Source organism: Schistocerca americana, chromosome 2 (genome assembly GCF_021461395.2).
Source record: "Schistocerca americana isolate TAMUIC-IGC-003095 chromosome 2, iqSchAmer2.1, whole genome shotgun sequence".
Taxonomy (NCBI): Eukaryota; Metazoa; Arthropoda; class Insecta; order Orthoptera; family Acrididae; genus Schistocerca; species Schistocerca americana.
Genome location: NC_060120.1, coordinates 612,696,810 through 612,716,229, shown reverse-complemented (window position 1 = coordinate 612,716,229; position 19,420 = coordinate 612,696,810). Strand labels below are relative to the sequence as shown.

General features: G+C 43.0%; 1 protein-coding gene across 1 annotated transcript in view; it reads right to left on the bottom strand.

Annotated features, from left to right (window-relative positions):
- The window catches only part of LOC124596471 (brachyurin-like), a 65,822-nt gene that overhangs the window by 27,380 nt on the left and 19,022 nt on the right, over positions 1–19,420 (bottom strand). The window contains exons 4-5 of the mRNA XM_047135612.1: positions 18,310–18,488; positions 2,545–2,643 (exon numbers count right to left, since the gene is read on the bottom strand). Coding sequence (XP_046991568.1) covers positions 2,545–2,643; positions 18,310–18,488 — 278 coding nt within the window. The remainder of the gene's footprint in view (positions 1–2,544; positions 2,644–18,309; positions 18,489–19,420) is intronic.

Here is a 19,420-nt window from a genome sequence, read left to right as displayed (position 1 = left end):
GCACACAATTCCAACTGTCCCTATTGCTATTTATCAACGCCTGTAAGCAGCTGAAGGCCTAGATTTCATTGTAAGTTCGTTCCTCTGTTTGTGCTCAATTTGCGTGCGAGACGCCCAACATGGTTGTCTCCATGAAGCACCGCTCGCTGCTGGTAAAGTTCTTTTACGAAAACGGTGATTGTGCGTCAGTGGTTGCGCGGCAGAAGTTCCGGACACTCAAGGACACGAAAACAGGTATTGGTCTGATGTCTGCTGAGGTCTTGAGAAAATGATTACAAAATTCGAAATGAGAGGTTCTTTTCAAGTCCATGTGGCAGAGGGAAAAAAGCAGTTGATCCGACGTCAGTCAAATATGTGCCCACAGCTTTGCAGGAGGGGTCGAGCGTATATTTCCAAACATGTGGTGCACGAGGATATGGCCCAACGTTGGAAATGCCTTGGAGCACAGTACATAAAATCCAACGAAACATTCGGCACTGCTATTCATACAAAATTACCCATGTTCAGAGTTCCTTTTTGCTGACCTAGCAGCGATACAAACATTCTTTAAGGACTTCCTTGCACGCATTGAAGTGGACAATGAATATCCATGGACAGACGAAGCCCATTTCCATCTCCAAGGGAATGTCAATATGCAGAATTGCAGAATATGAGCAACGGAAAGTCCTCTCACACATCAAACGGTAGTACTTCATTCTGCGAAGGCGACTGTGTGGTGCGGTTATTTATCGTAGGACTGTATGTTTTCGAGGAGAAGAGTCCTATTGGTCCTTTTACCTGTACCGTCACTGGCAAATGGTGACAGTCTCTTGCGCTCCAACGTCGTTCCAACGTTTCAACACCGTTTATAAAGGAAATCGTTTCAAATTAGTAAGTTATTGCCCCTCTAGCATGTCTATAGGATCTGTTCACAGATATGAGCTCAAAATTTGCCAAAGAGTTACGCGAATATCCTGTAATGGTAGATTCAGTTAATGATAAATTGCTATAAAATTTGTTGAGATCACTAGACTGTTGACATTTTGAACAGGTACTGTAGAGAGAAAGTAATCATTCAGTTTAAATACATATATCTGTAATGTACAGGGCTAATATAAATTATTCATTTTTTACAAAGTTCACAATTTTCAAAAATATTAAATGTTCAAATATGATTGATTCATGAGTAAAATGGTAAAATCACAGAGTTTACACTGTGTCCACTGTTGGCGATATAACGGTGTCTTGACAAAATGACGACAAAGCACGAAAACAGTTTTTTGTTGGAATATGTGTGATGTTTATGTGTTACAACAATGCAACTTTCATTCACAAGGAATTATCGAAAAGAAGTGCCATGCAACCAGAGCACTGTGCATTGGTATCAACAGTTTACGGACACTGGTTGTCTCTGTAAACAAAAAACTACTGGTTGACCAAGTGTTCCAGATGCAACCATGAAGAGAATGAGGAAAAGTCTCTTACGCAATCCTAAAAAAATCAGCGGCCCATGCAAGTCACGAACTTCGAATACCACAGCAAATTCTGGGGAAGATTCTTTGATGGTGGTAACATTTCATACTGCACTGTCTGCAGCTCATGCAACAGTTTAAAATAGCACTTTCTGTTTTGCATCACAATGCAGGTAGCACTTGAGGCAGAACATTTAGTCTCCAAGCTCATATTCAATGATGAAATGCCTTCCATTTATCTGCAAAGGTTAATCATTGTAATGTGAGAGTGTTAGGCACTGAAACTCTTCATCAAATTGTGGTGCATGAACAAGATTATTGGTTTTATCCTCATAAGGGCGCCAATGTTTGTGGCTGCCGCCACTGTTGTCACCCCTCTACTGAACTCAATGAGAAGAGAATGTCGGAAATGTTCCAATTTCTCCATTTGGCACTCCATTTTCTAGCACCTACAGCTCCATTCACTATCTAAAATTGACAATATGTAAACACTATAAATAAACACATAGTTAGCGGAGTATTAACACGCAAAACGGAAACTGTACGGACCTATGCACGAACCTAATACATCCTACAAGCAGCGATCAGCTCTCAGCTTGGAGTGCAAGCTCCTGCCGTTTCACTGTGCATTGGACCATTTACATGAAAGGAATCTGTACATACGTCTCTTTGTTTAGCTATTTACAAGAGTGCTGGTCCAAGCTTCTCCTATGAATGTACCTTTATCATGAGACACACTGAATGACATTTTCAAATCGTGAGAACTATACAGCTAGGCTTAGAGCGTCAGGAAAGTGGTTATTTGGTACTGAATCATGTTCACAGGAATGCACAACACTTACAAGATATCATAGTTACCTTCGTCTGTTAAATTAGTTGTTTGTAAAGTCGACGTCTGAAATATCATCCTTTGACCAATTTCAGGTAGAACACAGTCCAGTTTTAGTGTTTTAGCCAAAGTGGGTAATTACAGTATGGATTTTATAAATAAGTAATTTTAAAGAAGGCGACAATCATGTCTTTTAAAAGAACCGTAGAAAAGTGTTGAGTGGTAGCGTAGCGCCAGGCGTTACAGCTGGCACTCCATACTCACCGTTGCTTGTGAGGCCCCAACCAGAGACGATTGCGTCCCAGCCGGCGAAGCTCTCGCTGGCCTGTGCCTTCGACGGTAGCCTGATCGGTGTCACGTAATCTGCAGAGAAGAAACAAAGAAGTTGTCTTTAGACTCTAGTGTGCTTTGCTGCGGGAAACAGAGTGCATCAGTTTCGTGTATAAACTACAGGGACATAAACATCGAAATATATTTGGTAATTGTTCTTTGTGAAATTCCGTAGTCAACGTTTCTCAACAGTCCCCTTTCTAACGTGACCTAGCCTATTTACGTCCTGCCGAGTAGTTAGCGTCTTTGACTATAACATGTAAGAAACAAGAGTTCGATTCGCACGACCCGTACGATGGATTTTCGGTTAGTGTATGGACTAAGTGAAGCTGCACTGACCGTCACGAAGACAACTGCACAGTCGAACCTTGTTGGCAGATTGAAACTGCGTGCCATACCCGGACACGAACCCACTACTTTGCCTTTCGCGGACAGTCCTCATACGGACTGACATATCTAAGCACGAATCACGACCAACCCCCACAACTTCCCTTCCGCCAGTATTTGCGACCTACTTTTAAAACTTAACGAGGTGCTCTTGCGTAACCTAATGGACTAGTACTCTTCAAATAGAGGGTATTTCGGAGAAAAAGGGTAGCCACGCCCTAGGATATTATTTCCAGAGTAAATCTTTCACTCTGTAGCGGTGTGTACGGTGGCTGTAAACCTCAAAATTTCGAGCTCTGATCCAGTATACAGTTTTAATCTGGCATGAACTTTCAGAACAACGTGCACTCCAATGCATAACGAAAGATTTATTTTAGAATTCAGGAGATATTTGAAGAACTAGGGGCATCGACTTGAGGAAGAGAATATTGCGGACCAGGAACGCAATGAGCTGACCTCGCACCCCTCGATACAAATACTCTACAAGTGCACAGATGAGCAAAACTCAAGGGCGAAAGTCATTTTCGTATGATGTACCAATGCCAAGTAACATATCCTGATAAAATGTGAACTATGAGTAGAAAGAACTATTGCAATAAGATACGTAAGTGTATTTTCAATAGCAAAGATAAGATCCAGTTATTAACCAAGAATGCGTATACAAAATTACCTGTTCTGATTCTGACAAATTTTACATTGGCCAGTCAGGAAGAGGCATATCAACTAGCCTGGCTGAATACAAACGCAGCAGGAGGTTGCAGAATTCTAACTCCGTATTTGCTGAGCATGTTCTGAGTGAGGGTCACAACAACCAGCCAGACTCCCACGTCCCTCACTTAGCAAACAAAGGCCAAACATTCAACCCGCCGCAAGCCTTGGAAATTAACAAACATCTAGCTCACAGTCCTGATCTAATCCTAAATGATAAGACACAGCTCAACAGTTCCCCTCTACTAAACTTCACACAATCATCTCTGTGTTTCATTACTTCCCACACTGTCTGCTCCTACATATTCCAATTTTCCAATATTGATTAAGTTATTTTATTTTATTGAAACTGTCTACGTCATCCATTTCAATTGTTAAGGCTTTCTTCTATATGGTAACTGTTAATCTTTCCATGTTTAATACCTTTTGCAGTTGTCTCATCAAATACTTTTTTTATTTTACTTGGTTCATTTATTTAATGCAAACTGTTACATAGTCACAATTTTGAGTGTAATGTTAATGTTTTTCCTGTTTGCTCCTTTTGTATTCGTGTATTGCTACTCTCAAAGATTGCATTAACGGTGTGTTCCCTCACATTCCTCCATTTTCCTCCATTCGTTCGTTTCTGTTTATCTTACTGATATTGCTTAAGTTCTTTATATATTCTGTAGCTACATTGATAATTCTTTCTTCTTTTAATTGGTTTGTGTAGCACTCGCCATGTTTTACACCTCCTGAAGTAGGCTTGTCAAGTACTAATTTTATTTTATTAGTTTTGTTTATTGATAGAAACTGTCATGTTGGCATATTGTTCCTACTTAGTGTTAAAGTTTTTTACCTGGCTACTACGATTTTATTTTTATTTATTTACATTTCAAATGTTTTACTTTTTATATTGCATTACCATCAAACTGTCAAAGATGTTACTTACTGAATGTTTCTGCTTCAATTTAGACGTGTAACTTCTCTTCCAATGTTGTTTACAAACATTGTAACTTCTTTGGTGACAATTCTCAGTAACTGTCTGAAGATGGCCTTGTAAGCCAAAAACCGGTTAAAACAATAAAAGTAATATTGCAGAACAAAAGCAAACTAGTGCTTTTCATTTATTAGTATCTGAAAGAAATACGCAATGAGAGGAACAAATATTACATTTGTATTCCAATACGATACTTTCACTGATGTCATCGCGACTCCTGACGGACCCCTGGATATTTAAAAATGCCGAACATCATCATTAATAGCGTGTGTGATCATACATGACAGCAGTACATGCTCCTCAACGTGCTCCCATGCTGGCCACAAGGTTGGTAAGGGGATCACGTGACCGGGCGTTCCGTTTCTCCACCTGCGCGACTGACAACGGCTGGATTGTCGTTCGTGCATGTGGACATGCTGCAAAGTGTCTCCCCTATGTATCCCACACGCGCTTGAGGGAAACGGTCAGGCCAGTCCAGTCATCGAGTAGCTTCTCGTTCTGAGAGCTCCTCAACCTGCGTAGATCGACGCGGTCGCAAGTTGCCATCCATAAAAACGAATTCAAGGCAGACTGCACTGCTGAAAATACGAACATGGGGATGGGGTACAGGGTCACAATAAAGTAAATTGAGGAATGTATAGTGTTGAAAGATTTGGAGGTCAGTACCCCCACGCAACGTTATGCATCTCCACACTGTTAACACCTGCACCACCAAACCGATCATCGTCGACAGTGGTGAACGTATCCTCATTTATTGCACGCAGGAACAATCTACTGCAGCACCTCCACATGGACCAGTTGTCAACCGTAGTGGTTGAGGAAAAGTAACGCCCTGCCAAAAGAACATGTTACCAACCTTACGACTAGCGTGAGAGCACGTTGCAGACATTCATTTCTGCTATTGGTGATCACACACCCTATTAAGAACCATGTCCCGCCTTTTGTAATGTCCAGGGAACTATCATGAATCGCGGTGGATTAGTGAAACTATTGTCTTAGAATGAAAGTGTAATTTCTGTTCGTCTCATTGCATACTTCTTTCAGATACCTTACACGCCATATTGTAGCAGTTCTTTCTATGCGCTGTCCACTTTTGGTCAAGCTATGTTATTTGGCAATGACACATCATGCGAAAGTTGCTTGCGTCTGACCCACTGGTGTACGTCATTGTTCACAGGTGGTGACACATCAGTGAATCATGAAATCTTTATTATTGTTATTACTATTATAATGTTTGCTCCCTCCCCCAATTATTTCCTTAGTCAAAAAACGTGTACTGGTACGTGACTCGAGGCCAATGACAGGCTCTTAGAAGATGATTGCTCTTGACGTTCAGCTGCACCGACCAAAATGTAGCAGACTGACGAATTCCAATTAGACTTCTGAGTTTGATGTCATGTATATATAAATGAGAGAGGAAGGGATCATCTGTCTATAATAGAAACAGAATCATCTTTATTATCATAAATCATCCACATATAAATTACCCACTGAGATAAGCAAACGAACATTTCAAAAACGGACATGGGATTGTAACTGTGAAATCTAACTTTGGTACGGGTTAATGAGTACGATAAAAACATGATTATGAGAATAAATCGTCGATATGGTCAATGATTGAAAGAACGGTTATTGGTTTAGAGAATTAACCCGGAAAGACAAATACGAACACCAGTAAGATCGGCAGTGTACTTGATGGAAGCAACGAACTGGCTGCGAAATTTTAAAACTGTGCAGTCAGTCACTCATGGCAATTAGCTAATATCGTGCTCCTACCGTATTGGCGACCATTCTTACTACACTCATGCAGTGCGACGGTGGAAGGCAGTGACAGTAACGACTGGGAATTCTGTCCAGCTCACTCTGTGTACTCACTACTATGCTACATCCTTCTATACTACAGCTAGTCTCCTCTGGCAGCAAATCATTACTCTTTGATCAGTGGCCTATAATTGTTCCCTGACTTAACACTCTGAAACTTAGTTGTTTCTGACAAAATAGGAATTTCGCCGACGCCTAGCAGCAGACTTCCCGAGGTCTGACCTTACTATTTTTAACCAGTGGTGTGGTGTGATGGGGAACCCAGAAAAACTCTCCCACCCTATGGCAAAGTTCTGAAGCTGATTAATTGAAAGGCATACAAGAAGACACACACGAGAAATCGTGAACTCAACAGAAATAAACACTATGAGCCAGTCAGAAAGCCTGTTACAACGATGTAAAATGAACGTTCTTCCGTGGCATGGCTGCCAAGGCAAATGGTGATTCTCATGCTGCACCACCTCTGAAGGGCTGCACTTGGCTTAGATTCTTATCTGTCTTATAAGGGTTCTTCGCTGTTTCTCGAACAATGCTGCTTTTTGGCAGATATAGCGAATTCCACTTTTGACTGCAAGGGAACACATTTCTCCCAGCGGCCTTAAGTGAAGTTCTATGTTTCCCCATCTTTCAGGCCTGCAGAAAAAATAACAAAGACCTCATCACAATAAAAGAAAGGAAGGAAAGAAGCAATTGATTCGGCAGTCACTGGTAGTACTAAATACTGTCTGCAGTTACATGCGGATCAAGATATCTACTATATTGACCAAAGGGGATGGCATATATCATCATCAAATATGTTCTGTGAGAGTTTTGGGGAAAAAGTGCCATGTAACAATTGACCGTATGTTAATCTCTTACTTCTCTTTCACACTGATCACTGCCATCACTGTGTATCATGTAATCTGGTCAGCCTCATATATAATTGCCACCAAAATTTAGCACAATACAGAACTGGAATAGGAATATAGACATTACACTGCAGGACTCTAAATAGCGATTCTTTTGGTATTATTAACTTTCATTAGATAGGACCAAACAGTTCAGTCGGCCTATGTCCAGTTTATGGGTTGTTTAGCCCATTTAATTCATGCAGCTTTAGGTACCAGAGTGAGCAATAGTTCCTTCTGCGAGGTTCCCGGCTTCATACACTCCTGGAAATGGAAAAAAGAACACATTGACACCGGTGTGTCAGACCCACCATACTTGCTCCGGACACTGCGAGAGGGCTGTACAAGCAATGATCACACGCACGGCACAGCGGACACACCAGGAACCGCGGTGTTGGCCGTCGAATGGCGCTAGCTGCGCAGCATTTGTGCACCGCCGCCGTCAGTGTCAGCCAGTTTGCCGTGGCATACGGAGCTCCATCGCAGTCTTTAACACTGGTAGCATGCCGCGACAGCGTGGACGTGAGCCGTATGTGCAGTTGACGGACTTTGAGCGAGGGCGTATAGTGGGCATGCGGGAGGCCGGGTGGACGTACCGCCCAATTGCTCAACACGTGGGGCGTGAGGTCTCCACAGTACATCGATGTTGTCGCCAGTGGTCGGCGGAAGGTGCAGGTGCCCGTCGACCTGGGACCGGACCGCAGCGACGCACGGATGCACGCCAAGACCGTAGGATCCTACGCGGTGCCGTAGGGGGCCGCACCGCCACTTCCCAGCAAATTAGGGACACTGTTGCTCCTGGGGTATCGGCGAGGACCATTCGCAACCGTCTCCATGAAGCTGGGCTACGGTCCCGCACACCGTTAGGCCGTCTTCCGCTCACGCCCCAACATCGTGCAGCCCGCCTCCAGTGGTGTCGCGACAGGCGTGAATGGAGGGACGAATGGAGACGTGTCGTCTTCAGCGATGAGAGTCGCTTCTGCCTTGGTGCCAATGATGGTCGTATGCGTGTTTGGCGCCGTGCAGGTGAGCGCCACAATCAGGACTGCATACGACCGAGGCACACAGGGCCTACACCCGGCATCATGGTGTGGGGAGCGATCTCCTACAATGGCCGTACACCACTGGTGATCGTCGAGGGGGCACTGAATAGTGCACGGTACATCCAAACCGTCATCGAACCCATCGTTCTACCATTCCTAGACCGGCAAGGGAACTTGCTGTTCCAACAGGACAATGCACGTCCGCATGTATCCCGTGACACCCAACGTGCTCTAGAAGGTGTACGTCAACTACCCTGGCCAGCAAGATCTCCGGATCTGTCCCCCATTGAGCATGTTTGGGACTGGATGAAGCGTCGTCTCACGCGGTCTGCACGTCCAGCACGAACGCTGGTCCAACTGAGGCGCCAGGTGGAAATGGCATGGCAAGCCGTTCCACAGGACTACATCCAGCATCTCTACGATCGTCTCCATGGGAGAATAGCAGCCTGCATTGCTGCGAAAGGTGGATATACACTGTACTAGTGCCGACATTGTGCATGCTCTGTTGCCTGTGTCTATGTGCCTGTGGTTCTGTCAGTGTGATCATGTGATGTATCTGACCCCAGGAATGTGTCAATAAAGTTTCCCGTTCCTGGGACAATGAATTCACGGTGTTCTTATTTCAATTTCCAGGAGTGTATGTCTGTTGCATGGAGTTTCTTCACAGTATTTGCTTAAGACCTGCTTGAGATGGACCTGCACTTACTGACAGCACAATGTTAGTCGGGCTAGGAACTTTTTGCTTCTGACATTAATATCCAGTCCCCTGCCAGTTAGGATTATTCTATAACCACTGATCTTAGGAAATGCTACATCGCTGCAATTGGTGCACCATCCCTTGAGGACATGCTAAAAATTTCGCAATGATATATAAACAGATTGGGAATTTTTGTTCACTGTTTGATTATGGCATGTAGAATCACGGTATCTCCTTTCTGCAAGTTTGCAATGATTCCACCCCGTCTCGTCTGATGTCATGCAATCGAGTGGTACATACACACTGCTTCACTGCCATGGCACGTCAAGGTGAAGGGTCACATGACCTTCTGGTATCAATTCTACACCACCACAGCGCTCCAAAGTGACCAGCGTGCTCTTTTATGTGGGTCGCTAATTATTGTGGGTGAACTTTACAACTTCTCATACCACTCTCTTATAACTACCTCTACAATAGACGAACTGCAACACAGATCATACCTGAACATACGTTTACTGTGTGATGCATGGAAGAAGTTACTTATGTGTTAAAAGTCCATTCATCGAAGTAACGTTGGAAAAATAACTGCATAGATGCCTCTGGGCGAGATATAATTAACCTTACTCACTCTCTCGAGGGAGTAATATGTAGGGATTCTGGACAACATTGTATACCAGGGACTGAAACTGCCTCTCTACATCTACATCTACATCCATACTCCGCAAGCCACCTGACGGCGTGTGGCAGAGGGAACCTTGAGTACCTCTATCGGTTCTGCCTTCTATTCCTGTCTCGTATTGTTCGTGGAAAGAAAGATTGTTGGTATGCCTCTGTGTGGGCTCTAACCTCTTTGATTTTATCCCCATGGTCTTTTCTCGAGATATAAGTAGGAGGGAGCAATATACTGCTAGACTCCTCGGTGGAGGTATGTTCTCGAAACTTCAACAAAAGCCCGTAGCGAGCTACTGTGCGTCTGAGCGCCTCTCTTGCAGAGTTCTCCACTGGAGTTTATCTATCATCTCCGTAACGCTTTCACGATTACTAAATGATCCTGTAACGAAGCGCGCTGCTCTCCATTGGATCTTCTCTATCTCTTCTATAACCTTATCTGGTATGGATTCCACACTGGTGAGCAGTGGGCGAACAAGTGTACTGTAACCTACTTCCTTTGTTTTCGGACTGCATTTCCTAAGGATTCTTCCAATGAATCTCTGTCTGACATCTGCTTTACCGACGATTAATTTTATATGGTCATTCTATTTTAAATCACTTCCAATGCCTACTCCCAAATAATTTATGGAATTAACTGCTTCCAGTTGCTGACCTGCTATTTTGTAGCTAAATGATAAAGGGTCTTTCTTTCTGTGTATTCGCAGCACATTACACTTGTCTACATTGAGATTCAATTGCCATTCCCTGCACCATGCGTCAATTCGTTGCAGATACTCCAGCATTTCAGTACAATTTTTCATTGTTACAACCTCTCGATATACTACAGCATCATCCGCGAAAGCCTTAATGAACTTCCGATGTTATCCACAAGGTCATTTATATATATTGTAAATAGCAACGGTCCTACGACACTCCCCTGCGGCACACCTGAAATCACCCTCACTTCGGAAGACTTCTCTCCATTGAAAATGACATGCTGCGTTCTGTTAACTAGGAACTCTTCAATCCAATCACATAATTGGTCTGATAGTCCATATGCTCTTACTTTGTTCATGGAACGACTGTGGGGAACTGTATCAGACGACTTGCGAAAGTCAAGAAACACGGCATCTACCTGGGAACCCGCGTCTATGGCCCTCTTAGTCTCGTGGACGAATAGCGCGAGCTGGGTTTCACATGATCTTTTTCGAAACCCATGCTGATTCCTACAGAGTAGATTTCTAGTCTCCAGAAAAGTCATTATACTCGAACATAACATGTGTTCAAAAATTCTACAATTGATCGACGTTAGAGATGTAGGTCTATAGTTCCGCACATCTGTTGGACGTCCCTTCTTGAAAACGGGGATGACCTGTGCCCTTTTCCAATCTTTTGGAACGCTACGCTCTTCTAGAGACCTACGGTTTACTGCTGCAAGAAGGGGGGCAAGTTCCTTCGCGTACTCTGTATAAAATTGAACTGGTATCCCATCAGGTCCAGCGGCTTTTCCTAGCAGATTTTCGTGATATACGAGTATACGGTTTCCTTCTTCAAGTCCCTGCCTTTCAGTATTACCTCAAAAACCCTCTCGCAAAACCCGGCAAGTCTGTCAACACTCACGCTGTCCTTATACAATCTTCATGAACTGTATTAGTCCAAGCTGTTATGGATGTAAGTGATATTAGTAGTATTCCGTTCTAGCTGAGACAAATCTTTTATAAGTATTATAGCCCTACTTTTGAATCGAGACCTACAATTCGAATTGTATATAACTGATACTCTGTGGTTATGCCACTTCATCCTATCACAGTATCAATAAGATACTAAGTCCGGCTTGATGACTGCTAACTGTCGAAAGAACGGTGTTCATTGATAAGGCAATAGCCATTTCAAGAGGTGGAAACAATTTTCAGTGTCTTTATTTGACAGGAAAGGGAAGATAAGATGGTAGTGTATCGTATCTGATCTCGTGAGTATACATGCAGGCAGTGGATCAAATATAAAACCCCTATTCAATGCTTCTAAGACTGAGACATTTATAACAGCAAGAGTCAGAAAAATTTTATTAGTCACAATATTTTTGTAAACATCCACTTGGGGTGAGCAGTTAGATAGGCACATATCCTTTTCAACAAAAGAAATTTGTAAGAGAAAGTAGTGGAGTGTTCTTGCTGATGCTAGGTAATTTTGTGTGGGTCCGAACTTTTCAGACAGATTGTAGTCAAAAAGGTAATGCAACAGAGTGTCTGTAATAATCATGTATTGCCGAACGTTTAATACTTCAAAGTCATCATTTCGTTCCTTAGTCGTTGCTTTTGTTAGACTATCAATCTCAATAACAAAATTTTAAGGCAGGGTAACAGCAATCACTATTCCAGAGGCTAGTTGACTTACTGAAATGTTATCTAAATGATAATTTGTTCCCTTTCAGCCACTATTCAAATTTCGGCTATGCAGCCATTTTTCATGTGCTTCATTAGTACCCTACTGAAAATAAGGAAGCACTTGACAAATAGCTGGAATACTGCCGAAAAGGAAATAAAACAAGTCAAATGGCGAGTAAGTCATCATTTAGATAATTCCACATGACGGTGACTCCCAAAAGTAGGAAAAAAATTAAATATTGCTTTGCACTGAAAAAGTTAATTGTTTCTCTAACTACGTAAATTCTTTGTTTCTTTTATGACTAATGGTAGTGACAGGGAAATATTTTGCGTGGGCATTCACTAACATTCATGTAGGATTGGTTGGGCTTTCATTATGCTGAGACCTTGAAAGTTGTTATAATTTGTCAACTTACATAATCTTCTACTCGCAAGCAATCCTTGCTACCATAGCTTCACTTACCGATCAGTTTTCCGTGTACTTACTGGTGCTTCTGCTATACTAGTTTGTCTTGGTCAAGACCTTTGCTGCAAGAGCGGACACAGCCACTGGGAACTGAGAGCACTGCTAAGGCTCACATGGAATACAAGTGTGAAGCAAAATAAAACAACCCCCTTCATTCCTTTCCTTTTGACTCAGTTCTGGAGTGAATGTGTGCATTTGCTTGTGAGTGATATGGTGTGCTAATTAGAGTGGGCTGCATTGAATTATACTGAGAAATATGGAGAGTGATGTATGAAAGCCGCCTAACTTTACTACGTTAGAAGTAATACCGAGTTTTGTACGTAACATTTCTCTATGTGTCTGTACTGGAGGACGAGGTAATGTTTTCTAAATTTACGAATTACGTGTGCCAAATTTGAAAAGGAAAATTTCAAGGTTACTAAAATAGAACGAACTGCGGAGTGGTATGTGATTATGATTAATGTGGGGCAGTTTACGTTCTCTTTACATGCTGTTTTCGATAGCAATCCAGTTCACAAAGTCAGTATTTCATTAATCAAAGGCGTTCTGCAATTTGTAGTTTTCACTGCTAGCCAATAGAGCAGGTCTTTGTATGGTAGTGGCTCATATTCCAAATGGCTCATGTAGTATTAATCTTATTGTCTCTCTGTAAAACATCAGTATTCTTTGGCCTTCAATATTCACAAGAAAAAAGAGAATTTCATACCTTTATTTCCATTAAGTTTCTTTTATCAATTTCATTAAATGAAATATACTTTTCCTGACCGTGGCACTGAGCAACCATTACGTCTCATACTAATGGCTTGTACAGGAATAGTAACAGTAATGATCTTGTGCTTCCAGCTCAATTGTTACTTCAATTGTAACCATTTCTGATGTTAGACAAACTCCACACACAGATAGGATTTCTATAATGTTAACAATTTGTTTTCAGTTTCCTGAAGTGATGTTTGCCTCCCATTCACCTATTGAAATATAAGATACCTGTGATTGCTAAATGTCACCAGATGCTGTCATTTTGTTATGTAAACGCATATTCGTGGTGGAATCTTAACTTAGACTGATTATTGTATAACAAACAGTATTCGACACAATTAATCTATAAATGAGAGTGCTGCAATAGAATTCTATAGATAATGTAACAATGTGATATGATATAAACAATTTTAACAATACTAGACTTCAGTGCACATTTGGAACACTTTTTTTTTACATATAATGATGTTGTTGTTGTGGTCTTCAGTCCTGAGACTGGTTTGATGCAGCTCTCCATGCTACTCTATCCTGTGCAAGCTTTTTCATCTCCCCGTACCTACTGCAACCTACATCCTTCTGAATCTGCTTAGTGTATTCATCTCTTGGTCTCCCTCTACGATTTTTACCCTCCACGCTTCCCTCCAATACTAAATTGGTGATCCCTTGATGCCTCAGAACATGTCCTACCAACCGATCCCTTCTTCTGGTCAAGTTGTGCCACAAACTTCTCTTCTCCCCAATCCTATTCAATACTTCCTCATTAGTTATGTGATCTACCCATCTAATCTTCAGCATTCTTCTGTAGCACCACATTTCGAAAGCTTCTATTCTCTTCTTGTCCAAACTATTTATCGTCCATGTTTCACTTCCATACATGGCTACACTCCATACGAATACTTTCAGAAATGACTTCCTGACACTTAAATCAATACTGGATGTTAACAAATTTCTCTTCTTCAAAAACGCTTTCCTTGCCATTGCCAGCCTACATTTTATATCCTCTCTACTTCGACCATCATCAGTTATTTTGCTCCCCAAATAGCAAAACTCCTTTACTACTTTAAGTGCCTCATTTCCTAATCTAATTCCCTCAGCATCACCCGACTTAATTAGACTACATTCCATTATCCTTGTTTTGCTTTTGTTGATGTTCATCTTATATCCTCCTTTCAAGACACTGTCCATTCCATTCAACTGCTCTTCCAAGTCCTTTGCTGTCTCTGACAGAATTACAATGTCATCGGCGAACCTCAAAGCTTTTATTTCTTCTCCATGAATTTTAATACCTACTCCGAATTTTTCCTTTGTTTCCTTTACTGCTTGCTCAATATACAGATTGAACAACATCGGGGAGAGGCTACAACCCTGTCTTACTACCTTCCCAACCACTGCTTCCCTTTCATGTCCCTCGACTCTTATAACTGCCATCTGGTTTCTGTACAAATTGTAAATAGCCTTTCGCTCCCTGTATTTTACCCCTGCCACCTTTAGAATTTGAAAGAGAGTATTCCAGTCAACATTGTCAAAAGCTTTCTCTAAGTCTACAAATGCTAGAAACGTAGGTTTGCCTTTCCTTAATCTTTCTTCTAAGACAAGTCGTAAGGTCAGTATTGCCTCACGTGTTCCAGTGTTTCTACGGAATCCAAACTGATCTTCCCCGAGGTTGGCTTCTACTAGTTTTTCCATTCGTCTGTAAAGAATTCGTGTTAGTATTTTGCAGCTGTGACTTATTAAGCTGATAGTTCGGTAATTTTCACATCTGTCAACACCTGCTTTCTTTGGGATTGGAATTATTATATTCTTCTTGAAGTCTGAGGGTATTTCGCCTGTTTCATACATCTTGCTCACCAGATGGTAGAGTTTTGTCAGGACTGGCTCTCCCACGGCTGTCAGTAGTTCCAATGGAATATAATGATAAAGCATTGGAATTAACAGAATTATAAGGAATGAGAATACCAATTTACTTCCAGTGAGAAGTGACACATTTCAGTATCAATAGTTAAGGAGCTACATCTGATGAAACTTAGCTTTAGGAAAACCCTTTATTACATAATATAACCGATTAAAAATAATGATCTATTTTCTGCTGTGTCTCTTACCACGTATAAACTGTTATATATAAATAGTTCTCTGTTATAAATTACATACTACGTACCAACATGTGATTATTGTCGTGGCCTTGTCGTGGCATGTAATACCATCTTACAGTGCATGTGTTTTTAAGATGTACACTATAACGTCTGATAGACATGTATGTATGCATTCATCTTTATCAGTTCATTGTGCAGCTGGAGTCTGATAATATTCGCAGTCGCGAATATATTTCTCATATCTTGAGAAAGGCGCTTTCAGTTGTGAATCTAGGAATATGCTACTACTCCCTATGCACAGCTGCAGTAGGTATCGTGAGGAAAAGATTAGAATAATTGCAACATTTATTCTTCCCGAAGTCCTTACTTGGATAGAACGTGAAGAAATCCTTGGCAGGCACTTCACAGTGATTTTCAGACTACGGATGTGGATGAAGATGTATGCATCCTGTCCGAAGCTGTGAAAGTTCCCGCTCACTTGTGAAATATGCGTTGAGGCAAAAACAATGATACACCACGAAGGAGTCATTCGAATGGTACGGAAATCCGTAGATGTGATGGACATGTGCGGCCATCACATGATTACACATTCAGAAAAACTGGACGATTTATTCAAGAGAAAGAGTTTCACTAATTGAGCAAAGCTTTAACGTACTGGTTGACCTCTGGACATATGCTAGCAGTTATTCAATTTGGCACTGATTGATATTCTTTGAAGTCCTCCTGTGGGATATCGTGCCAAATTCTGTACAGTAGGTGCGTTATGTCTTCAAAATCCAGAGCTGGTTGGATGGATTGGCCTGTAATGTTCCGAAAGTTCTCAATTAGGGATACCTTTCTGGCTAAGGCAGGGTTTGGCAAGCACGCAGGCAACAGTAGAAACTCTCGCATTGTGTGGGGGGCATTATCTAGATGAAGTGTAAGCCTGGGATGGCTTGTCCTGAAGAGCAACAAAACAGGCTGTAGAATATCGTCGGCGTACCACAGTACTGTGAAAGTGCCGTAGACGTCGACCAAAGGCGTCCTGCTATGAAATGAAATCGCAGCTTGGACCATCACACTTGGCTTCGCGCCAAGTCAGGCAGCTGTCCCACTGCTGATTGTTGCGTCTCCAGACATGTCTTGGATGAATGAGATTTACACTCTGCAGCGGAGTGTGCGCTGATATGAAACTTCTTGGCAAATTAAAGCTGTGCACCGCCTATCGAGTGGGTGGTCTGACACACAGTTTTATTCTCCCAGGAAGTTTCATATCAGCGCACACTCCCCTGCAGAATGAAAATCTCATTCTGGAAACATCCCCCAGTCTGTGGCAAAGCCATGTCACCGCAATGTCCATTCTTCCAGGAGTACCAGTTCTGCAAGTTTCGCAAGACAGCTTCTGTGAAGTTTGGAAGGTAGGAGACGAGGTACTGGTGGAAGTAAAGCTGTGAGAACGGCTCGTGAGTCGTGCTTGAGTATCTCGATGGTAGAGCGTTTACCCGCGAAAGGCAAAGCCCCAGCTTCGAGTCTCGGTCCTCCATCCAGTTTTAATCTGCCAAGAAGTGTCTTGCCTTCGATGGTCGTCGGGGCTTAATTCGAAGCGGGATTCGTCACTGAAGGCAGTTCTACTCCAGTCAGTAGGAATGTAGCCCGAAGACATGCCTGGGGATGTCCCACACAGCCGTGGGATACCAAGCTGATTATCGCCCGCTATATGGCGCAACATCCAGGTGTGAGGGTCCGGGGTGCGATTTTATTTCATAGCAGGACACCATTGGTCGACGTCTACGGCACCTGTACAATAAAGCTGCACGCTAACGATATTCTAAAGTCTGTTTTGTAGCGCTTCAAGACAAGACATCCCGGCCTTACATTACATCTAGGTAATGTCCATCCGCACACGGCGAGAGTTTCTGCTGCTTGTCTTCGTGGTTGTGAAACCCTGACTTGGCCAGATAGGTCGCCGGGTACCTCCACAATAGACAACGTTTAGTACATTATGGACAGCGCCCTCCAACCAGCTCAGGGACCTTACGATCTCAAGAGTCCGTTGGACAGAATTTGATACAACATCCCTCAGATGGACTCAAACAGCTCTGTCAATCAATCCCAAGCCGAATAAATGCCTATATGAGGACCAGAGGTGGGCTAATGCAATATTAACTTGCTCAATTTATGAAGCTCTTCCTCTTGAATAAGTCATTCAATTTTTCTGAAGGTGTAATCATTTGTTTGTCTGCACAAGTACTTCACCTCTTCCGATTTCCGTGCCAATCGGGCGATTGCTTCGTGGTGAATCCTTTCTATTTGCTTAGAGTGTGAGGTTAGCCGAGAGCGCTAAATTGCTGCTTTGTGGACTCGTGTAGGCGCGCCGGCCCCAGATCGAATCCACCCAGCGGATTAACGATGTGGGCCAGTGTGCCGGCCAGCCTGGATGTGGTTTTTAGGTGGTTTTCCACATCCTCCTAGGTGAATAACGGGCTGGTCCCCACGTCCCGCCTCAGTTACACGATTCGCAGACATCTGAACACATTTGCACTATTCCATGGATTACACTCGACGCAGACAGCTGTGGTACATTCTTTCTGGGGGGGGGGGGGGGGGGGTATTGCCAAATCCGTACCTAAGCACGCCGACCATGCCCAACCGCGGGATAAGGGCGCAAGCGATAGATAGAGTGTATTTCAGTACAAGAAAGGCCAAACAAACTTTCAGTACTCAATGTCACTCGTAGGTACATTTTACTTTCGTTTGTCCTAGGGCAATGCCTCGAGGCTTGGCAACTAACAGTTTGGGATGATTCCACATAATGCAGTTGTATCATCGACAGGTGCGTCCGTGTACTCACCCGTGATGGTGATGGGCTGCGACCACCTGACGAGGCCGACGTCATAGAAGGCGGCGTTGTCGTCCGGCGTGTAGAAGCCGCTGTGCCTGACGGTGTCAGACGTCGCGAACGACTGGCTGTTGTCTCCTGAGGTGGGGCGCGAGTACGTCGAGCCCAGCAGCACCGTGAAGTAGCTGCCGCTGCAAGGTGGAATCGTCAGAACACGCATGCTGCTCTCCGCGGGGTCACGAGCCACTAATTATGTATTTGTTTACGCTTAGGTTCATAACGACAAACAGAACTACATAGTGTAATGGAACAGCTCCACTTTACTCGACGTGCCATTATAGGACGCGTAACGGAGAGAACGTACGAGGACTAACCATAAATGTGAATTATCACTTGGAAAAAATTGTTACATAATTAATACTTGTTTGTTAGCCTGTATATGTCTGCAGTCGTTATACACATTGAAACCCCGTGCCCGTAGTACGACTTCTACGACCTTCTGTACTGACCTGACACACATCTCTGTCATTTCCTCTGCTGTCGAAACCTGCACGGTACTTCTTTTTATCAATGGGCTTCGTCATTTAGTTTTGGGCTCTCTAGCGGCACTCCATTCATGGATTGTATGTGGGAAAATACTCTGAGCACTATGGGACTTAACATCTGAGGTCATCAGTCCCCTAGAACTTAGAACTACTTAAACCTAACTAACCGAAGGACATCACACACATCCATGCCCGAGGCAGGATTCGAACCTGCGACCTTAGCGGTCGCGCGGTTCCAGACTGAAGCACCTAGAACCGATCGTCCACGGCGGCCGGCGCATCCATCTGTATGAACCCAAAATTCTCTACTCGTAATTTAATGACCATCGTGCGAAACGTACACTGTGTAACAAAATGACACCGACAAATATCGGAGTAGTACAAGGGATATTCCGAGGAACAAATTAAGGATATGAACCCACGTCCAGAAACTTCGCCTAACGACGCTACAGAGCGATGAGGTATTAAGGATTAACATCTGCCTCTAGGCTACCCCTAACGCAGTACTGTTGCGACGGACATGTACACGTTAAACGCCATTTAACGATATGGATAATTTTAGGACAACATGGCATAAT